This window comes from Balaenoptera musculus, chromosome 1 (genome assembly GCF_009873245.2).
Source record: "Balaenoptera musculus isolate JJ_BM4_2016_0621 chromosome 1, mBalMus1.pri.v3, whole genome shotgun sequence".
Lineage (NCBI taxonomy): Eukaryota > Metazoa > Chordata > Mammalia > Artiodactyla > Balaenopteridae > Balaenoptera > Balaenoptera musculus.
In genome coordinates, this window is record NC_045785.1 from 176296212 (window position 1) to 176313583 (window position 17372).

At 36.3% G+C, this 17372-nt stretch overlaps 2 protein-coding genes across 3 annotated transcripts in view; one reads left to right on the top strand and one right to left on the bottom strand.

Annotated features, from left to right (window-relative positions):
• The window catches only part of CDC73 (cell division cycle 73), an 87250-nt gene that overhangs the window by 35718 nt on the left and 34160 nt on the right, over positions 1 to 17372 (top strand). The window lies entirely within an intron of this gene.
• Positions 6212 to 14023, bottom strand: B3GALT2 (beta-1,3-galactosyltransferase 2). 2 transcript variants are annotated; one of them, XM_036860178.1, is made up of 3 exons: positions 13386 to 14023; positions 9286 to 9456; positions 7436 to 8868 (listed from the first exon to the last, which is right to left on the bottom strand). In XM_036860178.1, the coding sequence occupies exon 3, from the start codon at positions 8743 to 8745 to the stop codon at positions 7477 to 7479; it is 1269 nt and encodes a 422-aa protein (XP_036716073.1). In that variant the 5' UTR covers positions 8746 to 8868; positions 9286 to 9456; positions 13386 to 14023; the 3' UTR covers positions 7436 to 7476. The 2 variants fall into 2 exon arrangements, with proteins under 2 accessions (XP_036716062.1, XP_036716073.1); XM_036860167.1 differs by lacking the exon at positions 9286 to 9456 and having other exon boundaries at positions 6212 to 8868.

A 17372-nucleotide genomic window follows, 5' to 3' on the forward strand; every position in this document is an offset into this window, starting at 1 on the left:
TGTTTTCCAAGTATTGTTGTATCTTCAATGGCTTCCTATTACTCTTAGGATTAAAAGCCATATTTTAATAGGTACCACGAGTCTTCATGAGGGTTTAGCTGTCTCTCTCTCTTTTTACCTTTCTGGCATTAGCTCATACCAATCTTCCTCTTTATTTTTGTGCCATGGTTTACTCCAGCCTCAAGGGCCATTGTACCTGCTGCTCCTTCTTGGAATTGTTCCCCTTTTGCCTGATTAACATCTAGTTATTTCTTAGATGTTAACAAACGTTTCTTCTGAGAAGGCTTTTCTGCCATAGGTCAGGTCAGTTCCCGTTGTATGCTTGCAAAGCACTGTGTATCTTTCCTTCATGACAGATATCATAGTTGTCCTTTCCACTTATTTGTATGAAGCTCTGATACGTGGCTTTCTCTGTCAAAGGAGTATTATGGCAGCAACTTAATGATTGTTTTTGTTTATCATTGTATCTACAGCTCATGTCTTAATGCCTAGGCTCTCAGTTAATATTTATCAAGTGAGTGGACTTTTGGATGTTTCTTCAACGCTAAGGAGGACTGGACTCAAGAATTTCTATTAACCTAGTGTTAGAGTTCTGGAATAGAGCATGGTAAACTGGTCTGTTTGGGAAATGATGCCTAGGGGTTTCATTTGCATTGAATTTCTATTGAGGAAGGTTAACACTTCTTGATCTTCTTCAGCATCATGGTCCCTGCTTAGAAATGCACTGTCATGTGAGGGACCTTCACATTTGTGGAACTGATTATAGTAATTATTTCCAGAATATTTGTACTTTCTTTTTTTTTAATAAATTTATTTATTTATTATTTTTAGCTGTGTTGGGTCTTCGTTTCTGTGCGAGGGCTTTCTCTAGTTGTGGCGAGCGGGGGCCACTCTTCATCGTGGTGCGCGGGCCTCTCACTATCGCGGCCTCTCTTGTTGCGGAGCACAGGCTCCAGACGCGCAGGCTCAGTAGTTGTGGCTCACGGGCCTAGTTGCTCCGTGGCATGTGGGATCTTCCCAGACCAGGGCTCGAACCCGTGTTCTCTGCATTGGCAGGCAGACTCTCAACCACTGCGCCACCAGGGAAGCCCCTGTACTTTCTTTTTGTCAACATATATTTACTTATATGTTGCTTTATTTGCAGTGTGGGTGAGCCCATATATAAGCCAGTGGTTGAGTCTTACTTATTTTTAAGGCGTCAAAATCAATTTTTCACTATAGAGAAAAATTGATTTTGACGCCTTAAAAATAAGTTTCCTTTCAAATAAGATGAAAATGCTGCAAACCAAAAATGTGAGGCTGTTTTTTTTTTTATTGAGTCAAATTTCAGTTCACTGTTTCTAATCTAGGATTTTTTGTTTGTTGATTGCTTTTAAAATCAGTCTTGAGGAAGAGAGAGGATACATTATGGAGTGAAGTAAAAGGCATCAGTAAGATCAAAAGATTGGGTAGAGACATTAGCTTTAGCAAGGAAGAGAGTCATTCATGGGCCCTGCCGCTATCCAGGGATTTCAGGGATTTTGGTATTTATCCTAAGAACATGGGGAATCCATTGAAGCATTGGGATGATGTGAATAGTTTTGTGGTTTTGAAAGTATCATTCTGGCAGTAGTATATGGGAAGCAGATTGGGTGACTGTGAAGAAACCAGTTGTAAAAGTTTTGCTCACTTGAACTATTAGAGCGGTAAGATGAAGAAAAGTGAGTGGATTCCACTATGAATCCAGGTTTTGGGGATAGAGTGATACGGGTGATAGTAAGAGAAGGAAGTGGCGAGGATGACTCTTGATATTTTCGTGTGGCCACTGACTGGATATAGCCATTCACTCAGACAGGAAATGTTATTTTAAAAGTTTTAAAATTTGGAGATGAGAGAAGATAACTGGATTTAAATGTACTGTTAAATGTGTGTACTTAAAGACACTCAGACATACAAATACTTTAAATTGGGGGTTATGCTTATGAACTTTGATTAAGAAATTCATTTTATTTTTGTAAAAATTAACTTTACTTGTCTTTTTGGCCCAGTTATTAGCTTTCTCTTTTCAGTGTAGAGGAGTCATTCATTCTCTTCCCTCCTTTACATAAATCTACCAGGAAGAAGGTTGTAGCTTTTTTTTTTTTAACCTCATCAGGAGACGAAAAGATCTCTGATAAAGGAATAGTATTAAACAGCAGATGTGAAGGTGTGGTCAGGCTTCTCTGTTCATTCATTTCTAAGCTCAGACAGCATTTTACAGTGCAGGGGGCTCAGGCAGCTGTGCTCATGGTTACTTCCGTGTTGGTGGCTACTTGGGAGACATGTTGCCTTTGCCCCATGGTGGTGTGACTGTAGAAACACAGCTCCCAAGCCTGTTTCCCTGATCCCTTCAGTAATAAGGTATCTATAGCAACATGCTCTCCGCTATGTTATGTTATATGCACAAAAACTACTTTGTTGTTCTTGTGAGGCCTGGTCATGAATATGGATTATGAACAGCTCTAAAATTTTCAGCCTGTTTTCTTTAACAGAAAAGTTGTTCTTGGATCCCTTTACACTCCTGACTTGTTCAGGTGGCAAAGCACACAGAGGGCATGGTCTTATAGAGCATTCTGAAGTCATCATAGAACCTAGGAACGACTTTATCACTGCAGCATTTGCTAATGGTAGGTTTTCTGTCACTTAGGATTCTTTGGTTAAAAATTGACTCTGACTAACTGAAACCAAAAAAAAAAAGTATCAGAATATTATAGGTGAGTTCAAAAAATTAAAGAACCAAGTGGTAGAAGGGACAGGAACAGTAGCAGCTCTGGGATCTAGAGAACAAGAATCAGTGGGTAATTTCTGCAGGGTGCTGAGTTTCAAGTGAATCAGCTCCAATCACTTTCTTTGTTTGTGTGCGTGTGTTTGTTTCCTTCCTTCAGGATTCAGATTGCAATAAGAGAGGGTCTTTGGTTATCTTAGCTTGGCTAGTGCAAGGCAGGGTGTCTTGATTGAAAGATTTCCTAGAACTTTCTTATTTGAGGGTGGAGTAGCTCCCCAAAGGAAATCTGCCAGTATGATAGAAAATTCTCATTGCCATCAGAGTCTCATGCTAATTCTGTTTGTTATCTATATTCAAATATATGTTTTTACTAGCATTTTAGGTATGACAGTGAAGTAAACAACCCTTATTAGTTTTATCGTATAAATTAGTATCTTTTAAACATTTAATTAAAAACTTATACAAACATGAATTTAAGATTTTGCATATAATGTTATAGCTTTCTGTTACTTAACATTTATTTTTTGTGATGCCGTTGATTTATTTTCATCTTTCAACGTTTAGGATACTGTCTCAAGTGAAATTCAGACTGAGAATCTATAGGCTTCAGTGGGAAGTTGAAATAATTAGATTAATAAACAGATGGAGGCAGTTGCTTTCACTCTAGTTGTCCTTTAGCTCAGACATTTGCTGGTGGAGGGAGGGGAAACACTTCCTGCAAATACAGAAACGTTTTTCTTCCTTCTCTGGCAAATCGGATCTTGAAAGTAGTAAGGTGTAGAGTTACATCGCGCTTGGGGGAGGGCGTGTGTGTGTGTGTGTGTGTGTGTGTGTGTGTGTGTGTGTGTGTGTGCGTGCGCTGATGGAGTGCGCAGCAGCAGGTTCCTGGCCGAAACTTAGAATGTCCCGTTAGTATTTGATGCACATTACCCGTCTTCCGAGAGTCACGTTAAGTGATACACTGATACTCTGTGAGGTGTGTTAGAATGTAGGTATGGTAGAGATGTGTTTTTTTTGGCTTCTTAAATCTGTGTTAATTTAATAGTCTAATTTTGTAGTTAAGCAGTAAAAACTGAAAACAAACCTGAACCAGCTGGATAAATCGGTTTTACCACCTCATCACAAAACAGTAGGTGACTAACCTACTGAGTAAATACTGAGTAACCTACTGAGTAAATGCAATCAACAAACAAAAAATCCTAGATTAGAAACAGTGAACTGAAACCTACTGAGTGAGTAAATGCCCTGCTACTTTTGTCTACTAACAATGATCAAATTGTACTTCAAAAGAAGCACCTTTTACATAATTTCTAAGTGCCACCTGCCTGTTGTTTACAGATGTGTCTCAGTGCCCAAAGGAGCAAGAGATACGCAGTAATTCTTAGCTTTTCTGAGTTTCTGGCCCCCAGACATCAACAACTGAAAAGGAGAAGAAAAAATAACTGAGGGATCAGATTTCCTCTCCTCCTTCTCCTTCTCCTTCTCTTTCTCCTTCTCTTTATTTGCACCTGACATCAGGCTTCCCTCCAGTGTGAGAAAACAGTTGTGATGCCTGGAGATCCTAGCAAAAGGTGAAGAATAAGCATGGAATAGAAGAGAGGACAGGCCGTTTTTGCTTAGCTTTTTAGACCCTCTAGCAGGAGTCATATGTGAAGTATGTAGCAGAATAGCATAATGGTTAAGAGTCTTTGCAGTGGAACCCTGTTGTTTTACTAGCTGTGTGATCTTAGGTATTTAACCTCTTGTACAAGTCTTTCTTAGCTCTTAGTGTTACTTACAAGGATTATACGAGATCATGTGTGTAAAGTGCTTTAACACGGTACCAGGCACACAGCGTACTCTCAATCAGTAAATAGTTCCTGCTGCTGTGTTGGTATTATTTTTATAAGGGTTTTGGTAATAGATATTAATAAGACTCCAGTTGATTTTATGTGATTATACTGTATACTCAGAGGTGAGAAAAAAATTTTTTACTTGAATTAGAATTTCATCACCTATATAATCTTTTTTTTTATAAGTAATTTAAATTTATTTATTTTTATTTATTTATGGCTGTGTTGGGTCTTTGTTTCTGTGCGAGGGCTTTCTCTAGTTGTGGCAAGCGGGGGCCACTCTTCATCATGGTGCGCGGGCCTCTCGCTATTGCGGCCTCTCTTGTTGCGGAGCACAGACTCCAGATGCGCAGGCTCAGTAATTGTGGCTCATGGGCCCAGTTGCTCCGCGGCATGTGGGATCCTCCCAGACCAGGGCTCGAACCCGTGTCCCTTGCATTGGCAGGCAGATTCTCAACCACTGCGCCACCAGGGAAGCCCAATAATCTTGATCAAAATAAACTAGTGTAAGTATTGAAAGTTTTGGTATTATTATCTTCCAAAATATCTCGTAACGCTTGAAGCATAAAGATTACATGGTTGTTCCTGGAATTTTTTTCTTTGACCAAATGCAAGTGCTGTCATTTAAAATTATATTTTCATGCATAGTAAAAATTACATAGTACTGGGCATGAATAAGGCACAATTAATATTTGGTGAGATGTTTAAATACTGTAGTTTTAAATATCATATGAATTTGAAAATCATATTTTGCTGAAATCAGCTTGCATATTCAGAATGGAAGGTCAAAAATAAATTAATAGCAGAATACTTATTTTAAAATAAAGATTTTCAGCAGTACTAAAACACTTGTTATTTGATTCAGTGCTCTTTGAGAACTTGGAGTGTCATCAGATTCCAAGTCATCTTTTTTAAACTTGAATTTTTCTGGAAGGAAAATACTATCTTTTAAAGATACTGCACTGTAATAATAATTTGTACACATAGTGTTTGCATTGTTTCTGAGTACATACCTGTGGATGCACACATGCATATACATATACTTTTAAAAAATAAAACTTCTGAAGTATTAATGAGAGGATTACTCTATACTGAGGGAAGGATTCCTTTTGTCTTTCATCACACTTATCTAATTTGGTATTATCCTTTTATGTGTGACCTTTGTTTAGTAATTTTGGTATTTAGTAATTTTAGTCTTTTTATAACCATACAGAATAAATTAAGTGAAAAACAGACCTTACCAAGAGCTGGGGGGGTTTTTAGCTCAGCATTCAGAATTATTCTATGTAGAATAGAACACTTAAACAACTGAACTGAAAGTGGGAGATAAGTTGAGTATAAATAGAATTCAACGCATTAAATGATAAGTACTGAAACAGTCTCTGTGATTCTGAACTATAGCATGTTAGAATTCTATTTTGGTGGATAACTCTTCAGAATAGAATCAAGGATAAAAATGATTGTTATTGGAATTAGGATAAGTGACATCCTCACTGAGCAAGATTGATAAATTTACACACTTGTTTAAAGTAAAAACACTATTTTAAAATTAATGGCTTAGTATTTCCTGATTTTAAAATTTGTAATGGAGCCATACAAAATTATTGTGAAGTATTTGGACCATAACACTCAGTAAAGGTTTTTTGTTTACCTTTTTTATTAAAAACTTGATAAAAGTGCATTGTATACATTGTTTATCCTAGAATCAAGTGTTCATCAAACATTTGTAGTTTTCCCCCATCCCTCCCAGAAAAGTTTTTAATCAGTGGTACAGAATATTTGTCATCCACCAAATTAAAAACTGCAGGTTTGTAAACTTGGCACTCAGAGAAAGAAGTAGGTGCCGTAAAATGATTAAGTATTGGCATGTGTACACCTGCTGTCAGGAAATAAACTTCCCATATGTTGCAGTTTGACAGACATGCATCTTAAAATGTATTGAATGAAACTGCCGCTGCACTCTTTATCCTTTATCTTTTTTCAACAGTGCATCCTCTTTGTGCCTGTAAGTAATCACTTTTGCTTCAGTTAGAGGAAAATGATAGATTTTTTCAGATATGCTTGAAGTTAAGTGGTGATGCTCCTTGAGAGTGCAGTAACTGGTTGACTGAGTAAATCACTGAAGTACTAGCTTGGCCCTGAACACCAACGAGGGGACAGATGTTCTATTTTGAAACATTTAATTTTTTTTTTTTATAAAAACGTGAGCCTGAGACACATTGATTTTTTTTCACATTTTATCACGTCATGTCAAAATAAATTCCCCCAGTATATGTGCGTATTGATAAAAGAAAATGAATATCTCAATTGTTTTTAAAAAGTAAATACTTAGATGAGAACTGCATTGATGAAACATCTGAACTTTATAAATATGTTTATGGAATAATTCAACTAAATCTTATTGCATGGAATATGGTTTTTAGAACCCTAGAATAGGTCAAAATTTGTCCTTTGCACAATTATAAAGTTTCCTTAAAATTGACAATAATGTTTTATTTACATTTAATTATATATTGAAATGAAAAACTGAATCCCAAATGAAGGGTCTTTTGACTGTATCCATTTCTTAAATTAAAATTTATGTGGAAAACATATGCAAATACACCTTCTTGGCCCCTAACGTAAGAGTTGAACCGTTGATGTATGCACGCCTGTTATTGCATGTTAATACACAGAATCCCCATATGTGGATTTTTAGTAGATTGTTTGGGATACCTTTTTGTTATATCATGTATTTTTAAGAATTACCTTCTTCAGAAATTAAAAAAATATTTTTGGATTCCTTTATGCGATGAGTTTTAACTAAAACTTGTCCTATGGATGTGATCAGTTTTAACTATACATGCTTTTAGCAATATTCTACAGATTGCACGTTTGGGAAAAAAAAAAAAGTTGTCTTTTCTAGTGGAGTTTGCGGTGGCGATACCTGCCTGCTTTTTCTTTTGCTGCATTGGCACAAGCGTTGTGCTTATTTTGTTGTAAATGGTTCCAGTATTTTATCAGTTCACTAGGCTGGAACTGATGAGAGGTAATTAGGTGGCTGTATTTACAGCTTGAATAAGAAACTCGCCAGTGATTGAACACAAACTCATTGGGAGGGGGGACAGGATCAATTCTCAACTTGGCAAGACAGATCCCTACATATACATCTTCCAAGTGCAAACGACGGATGCTTAAAGAAACTTTAAATATCTTCTCTGCCAGATCTCCAGAAAAAACATAACCAGTCCCGGAACAGAAGACAGGATAGCGCTCACTTGGGTAGAGGTCTGGTGGCATGTACCACTTGCTGTCTTTGTTTCTGTTGGGTGCGTATCCCCTCATTAGGTAACCAGTAAAATAGTTATGTCTAGGAGGCAGGTCTGGCTTCAGTAACTTAAGTATTAAATATTCGGTGTTGACAAACATGTCACTGTCAGTTTTCATAACATATGGAATATGTGGACAGTACGTGGCAACCCAGTTCATGCCCATTAGTGTTTTAATGGTCAGATTATAGTATGTATCTAAATATTCCTGTTGAATTATATCGTGGTATTGTCTGCTTTCTTCCAGTATTGCACGTTGAAGGTAGCCATTTAACTTAATACTTACACCCAACAAAAAAATTCGTGTGATTTGGATACCAGGTGCTAGACTTTCATTGCCCCAAGTTTGCCGAATAGCTCTTCTAGCTTCTATCTGTCCAGGTTCTGCAGCTATTAGTAGTATTAAAAAAGGGCTTTTCTCCTGGCATTTTTCAGGTTCATTGATAAGGTATTTGAAATGGTAAGAATTTGGATGTCCAGTGCCTTTTTCATTGTAAATACTTCCATTGGCACTGAGTGTATTCTCCAGCCCTGTAACTCCTTGTGGTGACAAATCTGTGTTATTGGAGTTAGTTGCTGTTTGAGGCCTCAGAGTCTGCGGGACTGTTTCTTTCCAAATGTTCCGAAGAGAGCTGTGGTTTGTCTCACTTTTTGTAGAATGAAATCCACGGAAAGTGTATGTCACAGGGTTTTCTTTGAATCCAGTTCTGCCCGGCAGCCAGTCATGATGATTGAAAAACAAAAACATGGCAAAAAGAAACACAAGAGAAAGTACACCAATAAGATGGGTGCGGAACAGAGACCTCTTGGCATTCCAGCTCATCTTTGCAAGGCAGCAGTGTCTTCTTCTCCACTGAAGCATGTTGTAAATATCCAGTAGTGGATGAGAGAGATCGGTGGCTGAGAATGTGTTCTTCTCCTGAATCAGTACTGTTTTTTGGTAATCATTTTCTAATGCGGTCACGTCGTCTCCCTCGCAGTCATTCTATAAAGATGAAGCATAAATGTTTACGGCATGGAAATATCACAGAACTGCTTGAAAGAGACTAATAAAATTAGGGCACATGGAAATTTTTAAGTTGTGAAAATAGGATAACCCAGGAACAAGGTTTATGATTTGTCTTCCCTTGGCAACGTAACATCCTGAGAACAGGATTAATTTCTTTAAAAATACACCTTTGGAGCACAGTGACCACTTTAAAGAGAGGTGAATGGATTGATTTTCTTCCACTTATCGTCTCAGTAGCTCTGGTCATTTGTACTTGTTGACTTAAGTTAAAGATTAAAAGTTGTATGCATGGAGAAGAGGGAAATGCTGCTAGATCCCTGAGAGAGGCCATGTAAGGAGGCCTGAGAGCAGATGGAAATTTTATTGGCATTAATTAAAATTGATTTGACATACCGTTGGTGGTATGGTGCACAGTCAGCGGCCCTTTTTGTAAAATGGTCATGTATCAGTTGTGGGACAGACGGTGCAAGGTTGATTATGGCAGAGTTTTGTTAGTCACAGTACACTGCTTGGCATGTTTCCGTTGGCCCCTACTGTGTCGAGAAAGTCAGTGAGAAGACGCACCTGTCAGAATTAATGTTCAGGGTTCAGTAACTTCAGTGCAGGATTTTAAGACAGTAATAAATGATGGACATTTGCAAATACCCTTTTCTCATGTTAACTTTCCACTTCAAACATGAGGTATTCAGGAGATCATTGTCCTTACTTAGACTTAAGATTGATTTTTATAATATAGCAACTAATTATCTTTAGTTATCTGTGGACTTCACAGAGTACTATCACGTATCTCAGTTGAATCTCCATGTTAGAATTAAACAAAGAACTGCTTTGAACAGTCTTTTCAGATTTCTTACAAAATATAGACACTAGGTATTACTGTATCCCCAACTATTTAAAATTTTAAATTTCACAAAATGCATCTTAAAAGATTTTTGAGTTATGCTGTGTTCTAAATTTGCATGTAGAGAATTTTTTACATTTTTAGGACTTCTGCTAGCATGACACTTAGAGCCCTACATTTAGAAAAAAAAATTTATGAGATGTCAATATGGGAAGTTCACGATGCCGCATATTAAGAACTGGTCTTTGAACAAGTTTTTTCAGTGCATAGCACAAATTTGTTCATGTTTTTTCAGTTTGCTCTTAGTTTTTCTGGATCAAGGCGTGGGGGTAAAGGATGGATAAGGAGCTGTAGCTTGAATTCTATTAAAAGAGAAAAAAAGCCTTTTTGTGTAATTTTAATTTTTTCAACTTTTTATTGTGAAAATTATTTCTTTATGTAAAAGAAAACTGGTCAATTAAAAACATGGTAGGAGCGTTTGTTTATTTGAAATTATATATACACATATGAATGTGTTTATGTAGCCTGTGATATTGAAAGGTTTATGGTTAATACCAAATTTGCTTAACCTTGATGAGAAATTTAATTATTTGGGGAAAATAATGGCATTTACATGGAAGTCCTCATATAATTGAATAACTAGAGTAACACTCATATAATGTGAAGTATTTTGAAAATATTGATGGAAAGTGTTAGACTACTATTCTAGCAAAAGCCACTAGGAGGAGCAAGTAGGTGGGAATTCAAACATTTCTAAAGTGTAATAGTGCAGGCACTAGCTTTTGATAATTTCTAGTATCTGAAATTATGTAGTGCTTTTAGAAGTTACGGTATTTCTCCAATGTAAAAATTATTTAATCATTTTATGAGATAGGAGCAGTGTTTTTTTTTCCTTAAGTTTTCAGATTTAAAAAAAATAGAATCTAGTTATTTATTAGAATTTATTTACCTGAATTTTAATTTCACATTACTCTGATGAAGACCAAGACACTTCACCGTACCAGTAAAACATAGCTCTGTGGTGAGCTCGGCTGAAAATAGCAGAGCTGAGTGTTCTGGTTTAGAGACTCGCTTTTCTCCTCCTTACGCTGTAAATAGTTGGCCATTGTGTTCAGATGAGGAGACTCTTTCTAAGCTTTTATTTTCAAGTGAAAGATTAGATAAATAGTAATAATTCTCCCTCCACCCCGTAAAGAAGCCAGTAGATACAAGGGTTATGTGTGTAAATTTAAAAGAAACAAAAGTTGCTTTTAAAATTTATTTGATAATCTATTTTAAACATTCCAAAGCTAAATTAAATGTGTCAGCTTTCTCTTGATACAGAATGCTTGGAATCTGGTTGAAGTCTAGTCATTTAGATCTTTTAAAAGTGTAAATTTGATGGTTTAAGAAGCAATAAATAGAAGGTCAGATGTTTGAATGCATGTTTGAATAAAGGACTGAAAAAATGAATGAAGGTAAATATATTAGTAAATTGTATTTTTATGAAAACATTATACCTGAAGTGATGTTTCTAAAGTATTTCAGTGTTACAGAAAACAGCAAATTATTATACATTGTAATCTGGCATACATGTAGTTTATGGTCCTATGTAATTTTGTAGCCATAGGTGATGGAGATGCATCTTAATTTAAATTCATGATATTTGTTTGTTTGTAAATATCCAGCTGCTCAGGCTTGAAATCCATATATACTCATTTCTTAATCTCCCATTGGTAAGTGTAGTGCATGTGTCTAGCCTTAAAAAAATTCTTCATTAAACATTTTTCAGATATTTATCATAATTTTACTGTTAAAAAGAAAGTACAATTAAAGTAACTATTCCTCCTTTTATTAAAAGATAAAATTATTCTCCAGTTACTGCCTGTTGTACATTAATTCTTAAGAAGTGGGAACAAGACCAGAAAGTTACAATATTTTGACATTCTAAATAGTTTTGCACTTTTACATTTTCAGCATAGAAATAGCTTTGATTTATCTCTTATGGGTTTTTATGGTAATATTATCAAGTTATTAATATGTATTTACATCTTATGGATTGACGCTCATGGAGAGGATGTTACTATAAAATGTTCCATTACTTCTCCCTCTCTCTTTCTCTCTCTCTCTCTCTCTCTCTCTCTCACACACACACACACACACACACACACACACACACACACACGCTGTTTTTATTATTTGGCTTTTAAAAGTGATGATATCTTTAGTCTGTGGGAACAGTTCTAGATTTAAGGGGTGCTTGAATAAAAAACTCTACACTCTTGTTTTGAGATAGCTAGCTTATAAAAATGTTTAATTGGTGACTTTAACATTGAGAGATAAAGGTACTAAGAGAGACTTGAGGTTTTTTACAACCGTATTTTTTTTGTTTGTTTAATACCATCTGGTTTCATTCCTTAATGGAATAAAAATTCATACTATGAGTGAGAGTTGATGTTGAGCTCTAATAATAATAGGGCCTGATAGACTTGTTTAATCTTAACTTTAGAATGGAATCCCTACATATGTCTTACAAATGTTTGCCTTTTGTGATTATTAAATAATAGGTTGAGTTGTGCTGTAAAATTGAGCAAAAATCAGGATCTTTGACGATCTGTAAAAAAATTTTAGAAATACCCGAGTTCCTGAGCCATGAGTTGCTCTTCTATGATTGTTACTAAAATAGTTTATTAGATTTATTTCTGCCCTGCACACACATACTATGCCAGTTAGTTCATCATTACATATTTATATAGCCTGGAAGCACAGTGGCTACATTTAAGTTTAATTTTTTGACCTTGTATTGCTGTTACATGGATATTTTTATGACAGAGTATTTTCGTGTTATATTTTTGAGTTTCACTTTAAAAATGATCACCAAAACCAGTCTTATATTTTGATCATTTAGAATCAGTCTGTTGCTTAAAATAAAAGCTCACTATTTTAAAAGGGGGTAATTTTAGCAAGTATTGATATTTCTTTGTTTAAAGTTGTATTCGTGGACATGCAAATCTCCTGGGGTGGTGTGCTGTGCATAAATGCACACTGCCTTCTGTGATCCTGTGCAAATGCTTTCCTTTTAGTATCTTACAGCTCGGTGGTACTTAAAATTTGTCGATAGTCTCAGAGTTGGTAAGTTATCTTTATTTAGGGAGATGGGAATGGGAGGCAACATTTTGTTACTAAAAACTGTTCTATATTAAGATTTTGTTTTAAAAGGACTGAAAAAGCTCTTAATATTAAGATCATCTTTGATACTATTTAATGAATTTCACTGCATTGACCTCTTTGATGGCCATTTTTAAGAGAGCACTTTAATTTATTGGATAAGGATTCAGCTTGACTTAATTTGATAAAGGATTGCTATGTTTTCTTTAGAGGGCTTCAGATTTTTTTTAAAGTTTAATTTCTCAGAGAAGCCTTTAAGCACATCTTGTTACTGTTTGCCTTTTCGGTAATCCATAATTACTGCAAGCTACATGTTTACTTGAATAAAGCAGTGACGGCTTGTCTTCTAAACAATGACAGATTTTAAAATCATATATTTAGAAACCCTTTCATAGTTTCAAGGACAGTGAGCTGTATGAACTTGTCTATTAGATACTAGTGCCTACAGGGCTATAAAAAAGTAACAGACATTTAAATGAGTATCCCACACAAGATATCGACATACCTTCCTTGGTCAGGCATTTATGTGGCGAGGGTTATGCCCACTGAAGATACTTTTGGCACGCCGTCACTTCAGCCAAGATGCTATCGAACATGCGCACCTCCCCCAGCAGTCTGCCTCCTGCGATTGCCTTTCACAGTGTCCAGAGTGTCCATCTGTCTGCTTGTCTTCGAGTTCCCCTTCTTGTTCATATGGGTCCTGGTCTTCTGAGGTTTTTCCTTTCTTTCATTTTCTTTCTCTTTCTTTAAACAAAAGAGCTGTGGTTGTTCGTTCTGTTTGGAGCACTGTCGACTCTTGCTGACAGTTGATGCATTGAAGCTTTTTACATCTGCTGTTTTCCTGGCCGGACAATGCAGTGCTGTATTCTCTTCTCAGTATCCATATTTCTAGTAAGAACACTGAGCTGCAATCAAAAGCAGCCAGAGCTAGAATGGAGTGCTTCGATTGTATTGGAGAAGAACAGGATTTAACTCTCTGTCGTTGTTGCCTGGCAGCTGCAGGAAGGATTTTGAGCAGTTTTACCAGGGTTTTAGTCTGTAATATGAAATCCAGGGTTCCTCAGCTGCTGCACAGGCAGGCAGCCGTTTAAATGTGGGCTTGACAGATGCTCTCTCTGACAGAGCAGAATTGAACGTCACTGCTTGGCTGAATCCCACGTGATGGTTTGCATTCATTTTGACTAAAAACCTAAGGTAGGGAGAAGCTTAGAGATTTGCTTCCATGTGCTAAATTATATATATTCAGTGTAAGTGTAGTGATGAGTGAATAATGCAAAAATGGGATGATTATGAAATGAATGGTTATAATTTTATTTTTTTCCAGCTTATTTCCTTTTTTTTTTTTTACTTTATGCTCAAGCACAGGCTTTCTAAATGTTTTCAGTGTTAGATGTTGGTTTTCATGTTACATGATTTTATAGGGCATAAGCAATATAAGCTTTGATATGTAACTTAGGGTAATTTAACCCCTTCAGTGCACTCCTTCCCTTGAAGTTTTTTTTCTCAAATTGTTCTGATTTTCGTTTTACTAATACCTAGTTGCGGCTCGTAGATCATTTTTAATCAGTAACGTAGACATCTTCCCCCCCCCCCGTCCCCCCCCATTTTCTGGGATTTATGTAAATCAGCTGCTGTAGATTGCTTTACTGACACATGCTGTGATACAGCCCACTTCTTTTTTACTCTTGTGTGGTTTCTAGTGTTGTTGAAGGCAGCAAAACTTTATTTTTAATCACTTTTTAATGTCAGCATTTATTTTTTATTTTTATTTTTCTTTAAAATTACATGTATGGTGGAATTCAACAAAATGATGTAATGGATAAAGCACACTTGTATGGGATCTTGGTGGGTAATGAGGTTTTACTAATCATATTTATTTGTCCTAATATTTCCGGATGGTTTAGTAACTTGCCATCAAGCAAATTTTTCAGTAAACACTAGATATTCACTCTGAAATATTTTGTATGATTAGTCTGTTGGGCACCTTGCTGCTTTTTTTTCTGCAAGTACTGGGGCATTGTCCTTTTTTTTTTTTTTTTTTAAATAACCTGAATTATCAGTTTTTCCTCTGAGACTTTAGGGACCGTAACTCATAGAAATTTACCATTTTGAAACTTACACCGTATATTTGTAGTCATATATTTTTCATCCCACCTATCTTCCCCAGTAATGTGTGTTATTTCAAATATAGATTTACATTTTCTCTAATATTAAAATTTTTTTTGTCCTCATTATGTTTTTTAGTATAGCTGATGAAACATGTTTTGTAGTTTTAGGAATCCTAAGACTTTTTTAAAGGAGTGTATGTGATTTTCCTAGAAATGTTAGAAGGAACAGTAAGAGTTTTATAAATGGGTAATGTAAGGCCTAGAGCTTTGACTTTTTCTGGTTAAGTGTGAAGGAGAGAACTAAAACCCAGGTTTCTTGGCATTTAGTCCCTAAGTCCACCCATATTACATGCTCACTACTCTCTTTTTAAAAAATTAATTAATTAATTAATTAATTATTTTTTGGCTGCATTGGGCCTTCGTTGCTGCGCACGGGCTTTCTCTAGTTGTGGTGAGTGGGGGCTACTCTTCGTTGCGGTGTGCAGGCTTCTCATTGTGGTGGCTTCTCTTGTTGCGGAGCACGGGCTCTAAGCATGTGGACTTCAGTAGTTGTGGCACGCGGGCTCAGTAGTTGTGGCGCACGGGCTTAGTTGCTCCGCGGCATGTGGGATCTTCCTAGACCAGGGTTCGAACTCTTGTCCCCTGCATTGACAGGCGGATCCTTAACCGCTGCGCCACCAGGGAAGCCCACACTACTCTTTTTTTTTTTTTTAATTAAACTTAGGTGGCAGAGTAATGCTTAAGTGCTTACTTACTTAAAATAACTTACTTTATAAAAGTATAAGTGGTTTGTAGTAGATCATTATTTATCAATAATTCCTGACGTAGGATTTGACTATGCAAGTAGCAGCAGTGACTAAATTCATGTTGTGTGCTAAGCCTACTTGAGCTGTTATATAAATGACTTTTTTTCTCATAATGGTTTTATTATTGTAATACCCATTTTAAAGATGAGGAACCAGTGTTTAGAGTTGTAAACTAATTATCCCAAATATCAGATGATTAGTGATGAGAAAGAGTCCAGCTGGGAATTAAAGCAATATTAAGTCCTTATCCTCTCTTCTTAACCATTATGCTGCATGGCACTGCTGGAGAAATTGTGGGACTTTTTTCCTGTTACTAGCACAGCATACCCAGAGATCATTCATAGCAGTATAAATGGATGTTTGTAGTTTTGCTTTAATCACTTGATCAGCAAATACATATCTGATCAACTACTGTGTGCCAACATTTGCAATTAGGCACAGCTTATTAAATGTTAGAGATACAAAGATGTTTTAGTTACATTCCCTGCCCTTTCTCCAGGAAGGATAAAGGAATTATTTGTGGCTGTTCTTTTGACTGGACTCTTTTCTGATGCCCACTGGATTTCTTATGGATCTTGATTATTAAGAGAACTCCATAGGTAACCTGCTGGTTAGTGGTTCCTTGCAGTATTAGGTAGAGCCCCTGAATTCCCAGTGGACTATTGTCTCAACTGTGCTTGCGATGGGGAAAGTGTTTACACAGCAAAGGAGACTCCTGAAAGCAAATGAAAGGGTACCTGTGTACTGACTGAATCAGAATTTACTTTAAACTTCTAGGTACAACTGCATCCTGTTTCTTATGTTTAAGTTAAGCTGGTTAGGAACTTTACAGAAAAACAGCAGACGTGAGATAAAAGTTCCTTTAGTGACTTTTTCTAGCAACCTGCATGTTTCCAGCCAAGAGAAATGGTAAAAATCTTATGACAGGCAAGCTTGTAGAAGTTCTTCCTTTAGTCTAATTTCTTTTAACATCTGATTTCTATGGTTAAACTTTCTCAGTAAATGTGACAGATTTCTTTGTCAGACTCAGCAAACTGGCAGCTATTTTGTTAAGTTTTATAGTTATAAATGTCTTGTAATTTTTACTTGCATAGGTCTGTTTTTCAATTTTAGAACACACCCCTGGTGGGAAAATAGATGGATATTACTATCACATATGCATTCTGGCCAGCATCGTCCAGGCTCATTTTAGGATTTTCCTGGGCATGTCTAGAATATCCCCTAAGGAGTCAGAATTTAAAGGCAGGATTTGCTATGCCTCCTAACTCTTAGTTTCTACTGGGTACAGAAATAATTATTACTTCTTTATTCATGTTGTTAATAGTTTCTGAGTGATTATTACATGATCAATCAGGTACAGATTTGTTCAATATGTAATAAGAAAGACAAGTATTATACTATTCATCTATCTATATAAATTCAACTAAATGTCCTTGGTAAAAAGAATAAGGGAAAAAGGGTTGTGGGGAGAACACTTCAACCATGGTGGGTGATTTCTGTTCACTGAGAATGAGCTAATAGCCTTGAGTAATGTGAGGAGGGGAACATGAATCTGGTTTTCCCTACATTAGTCTCCAT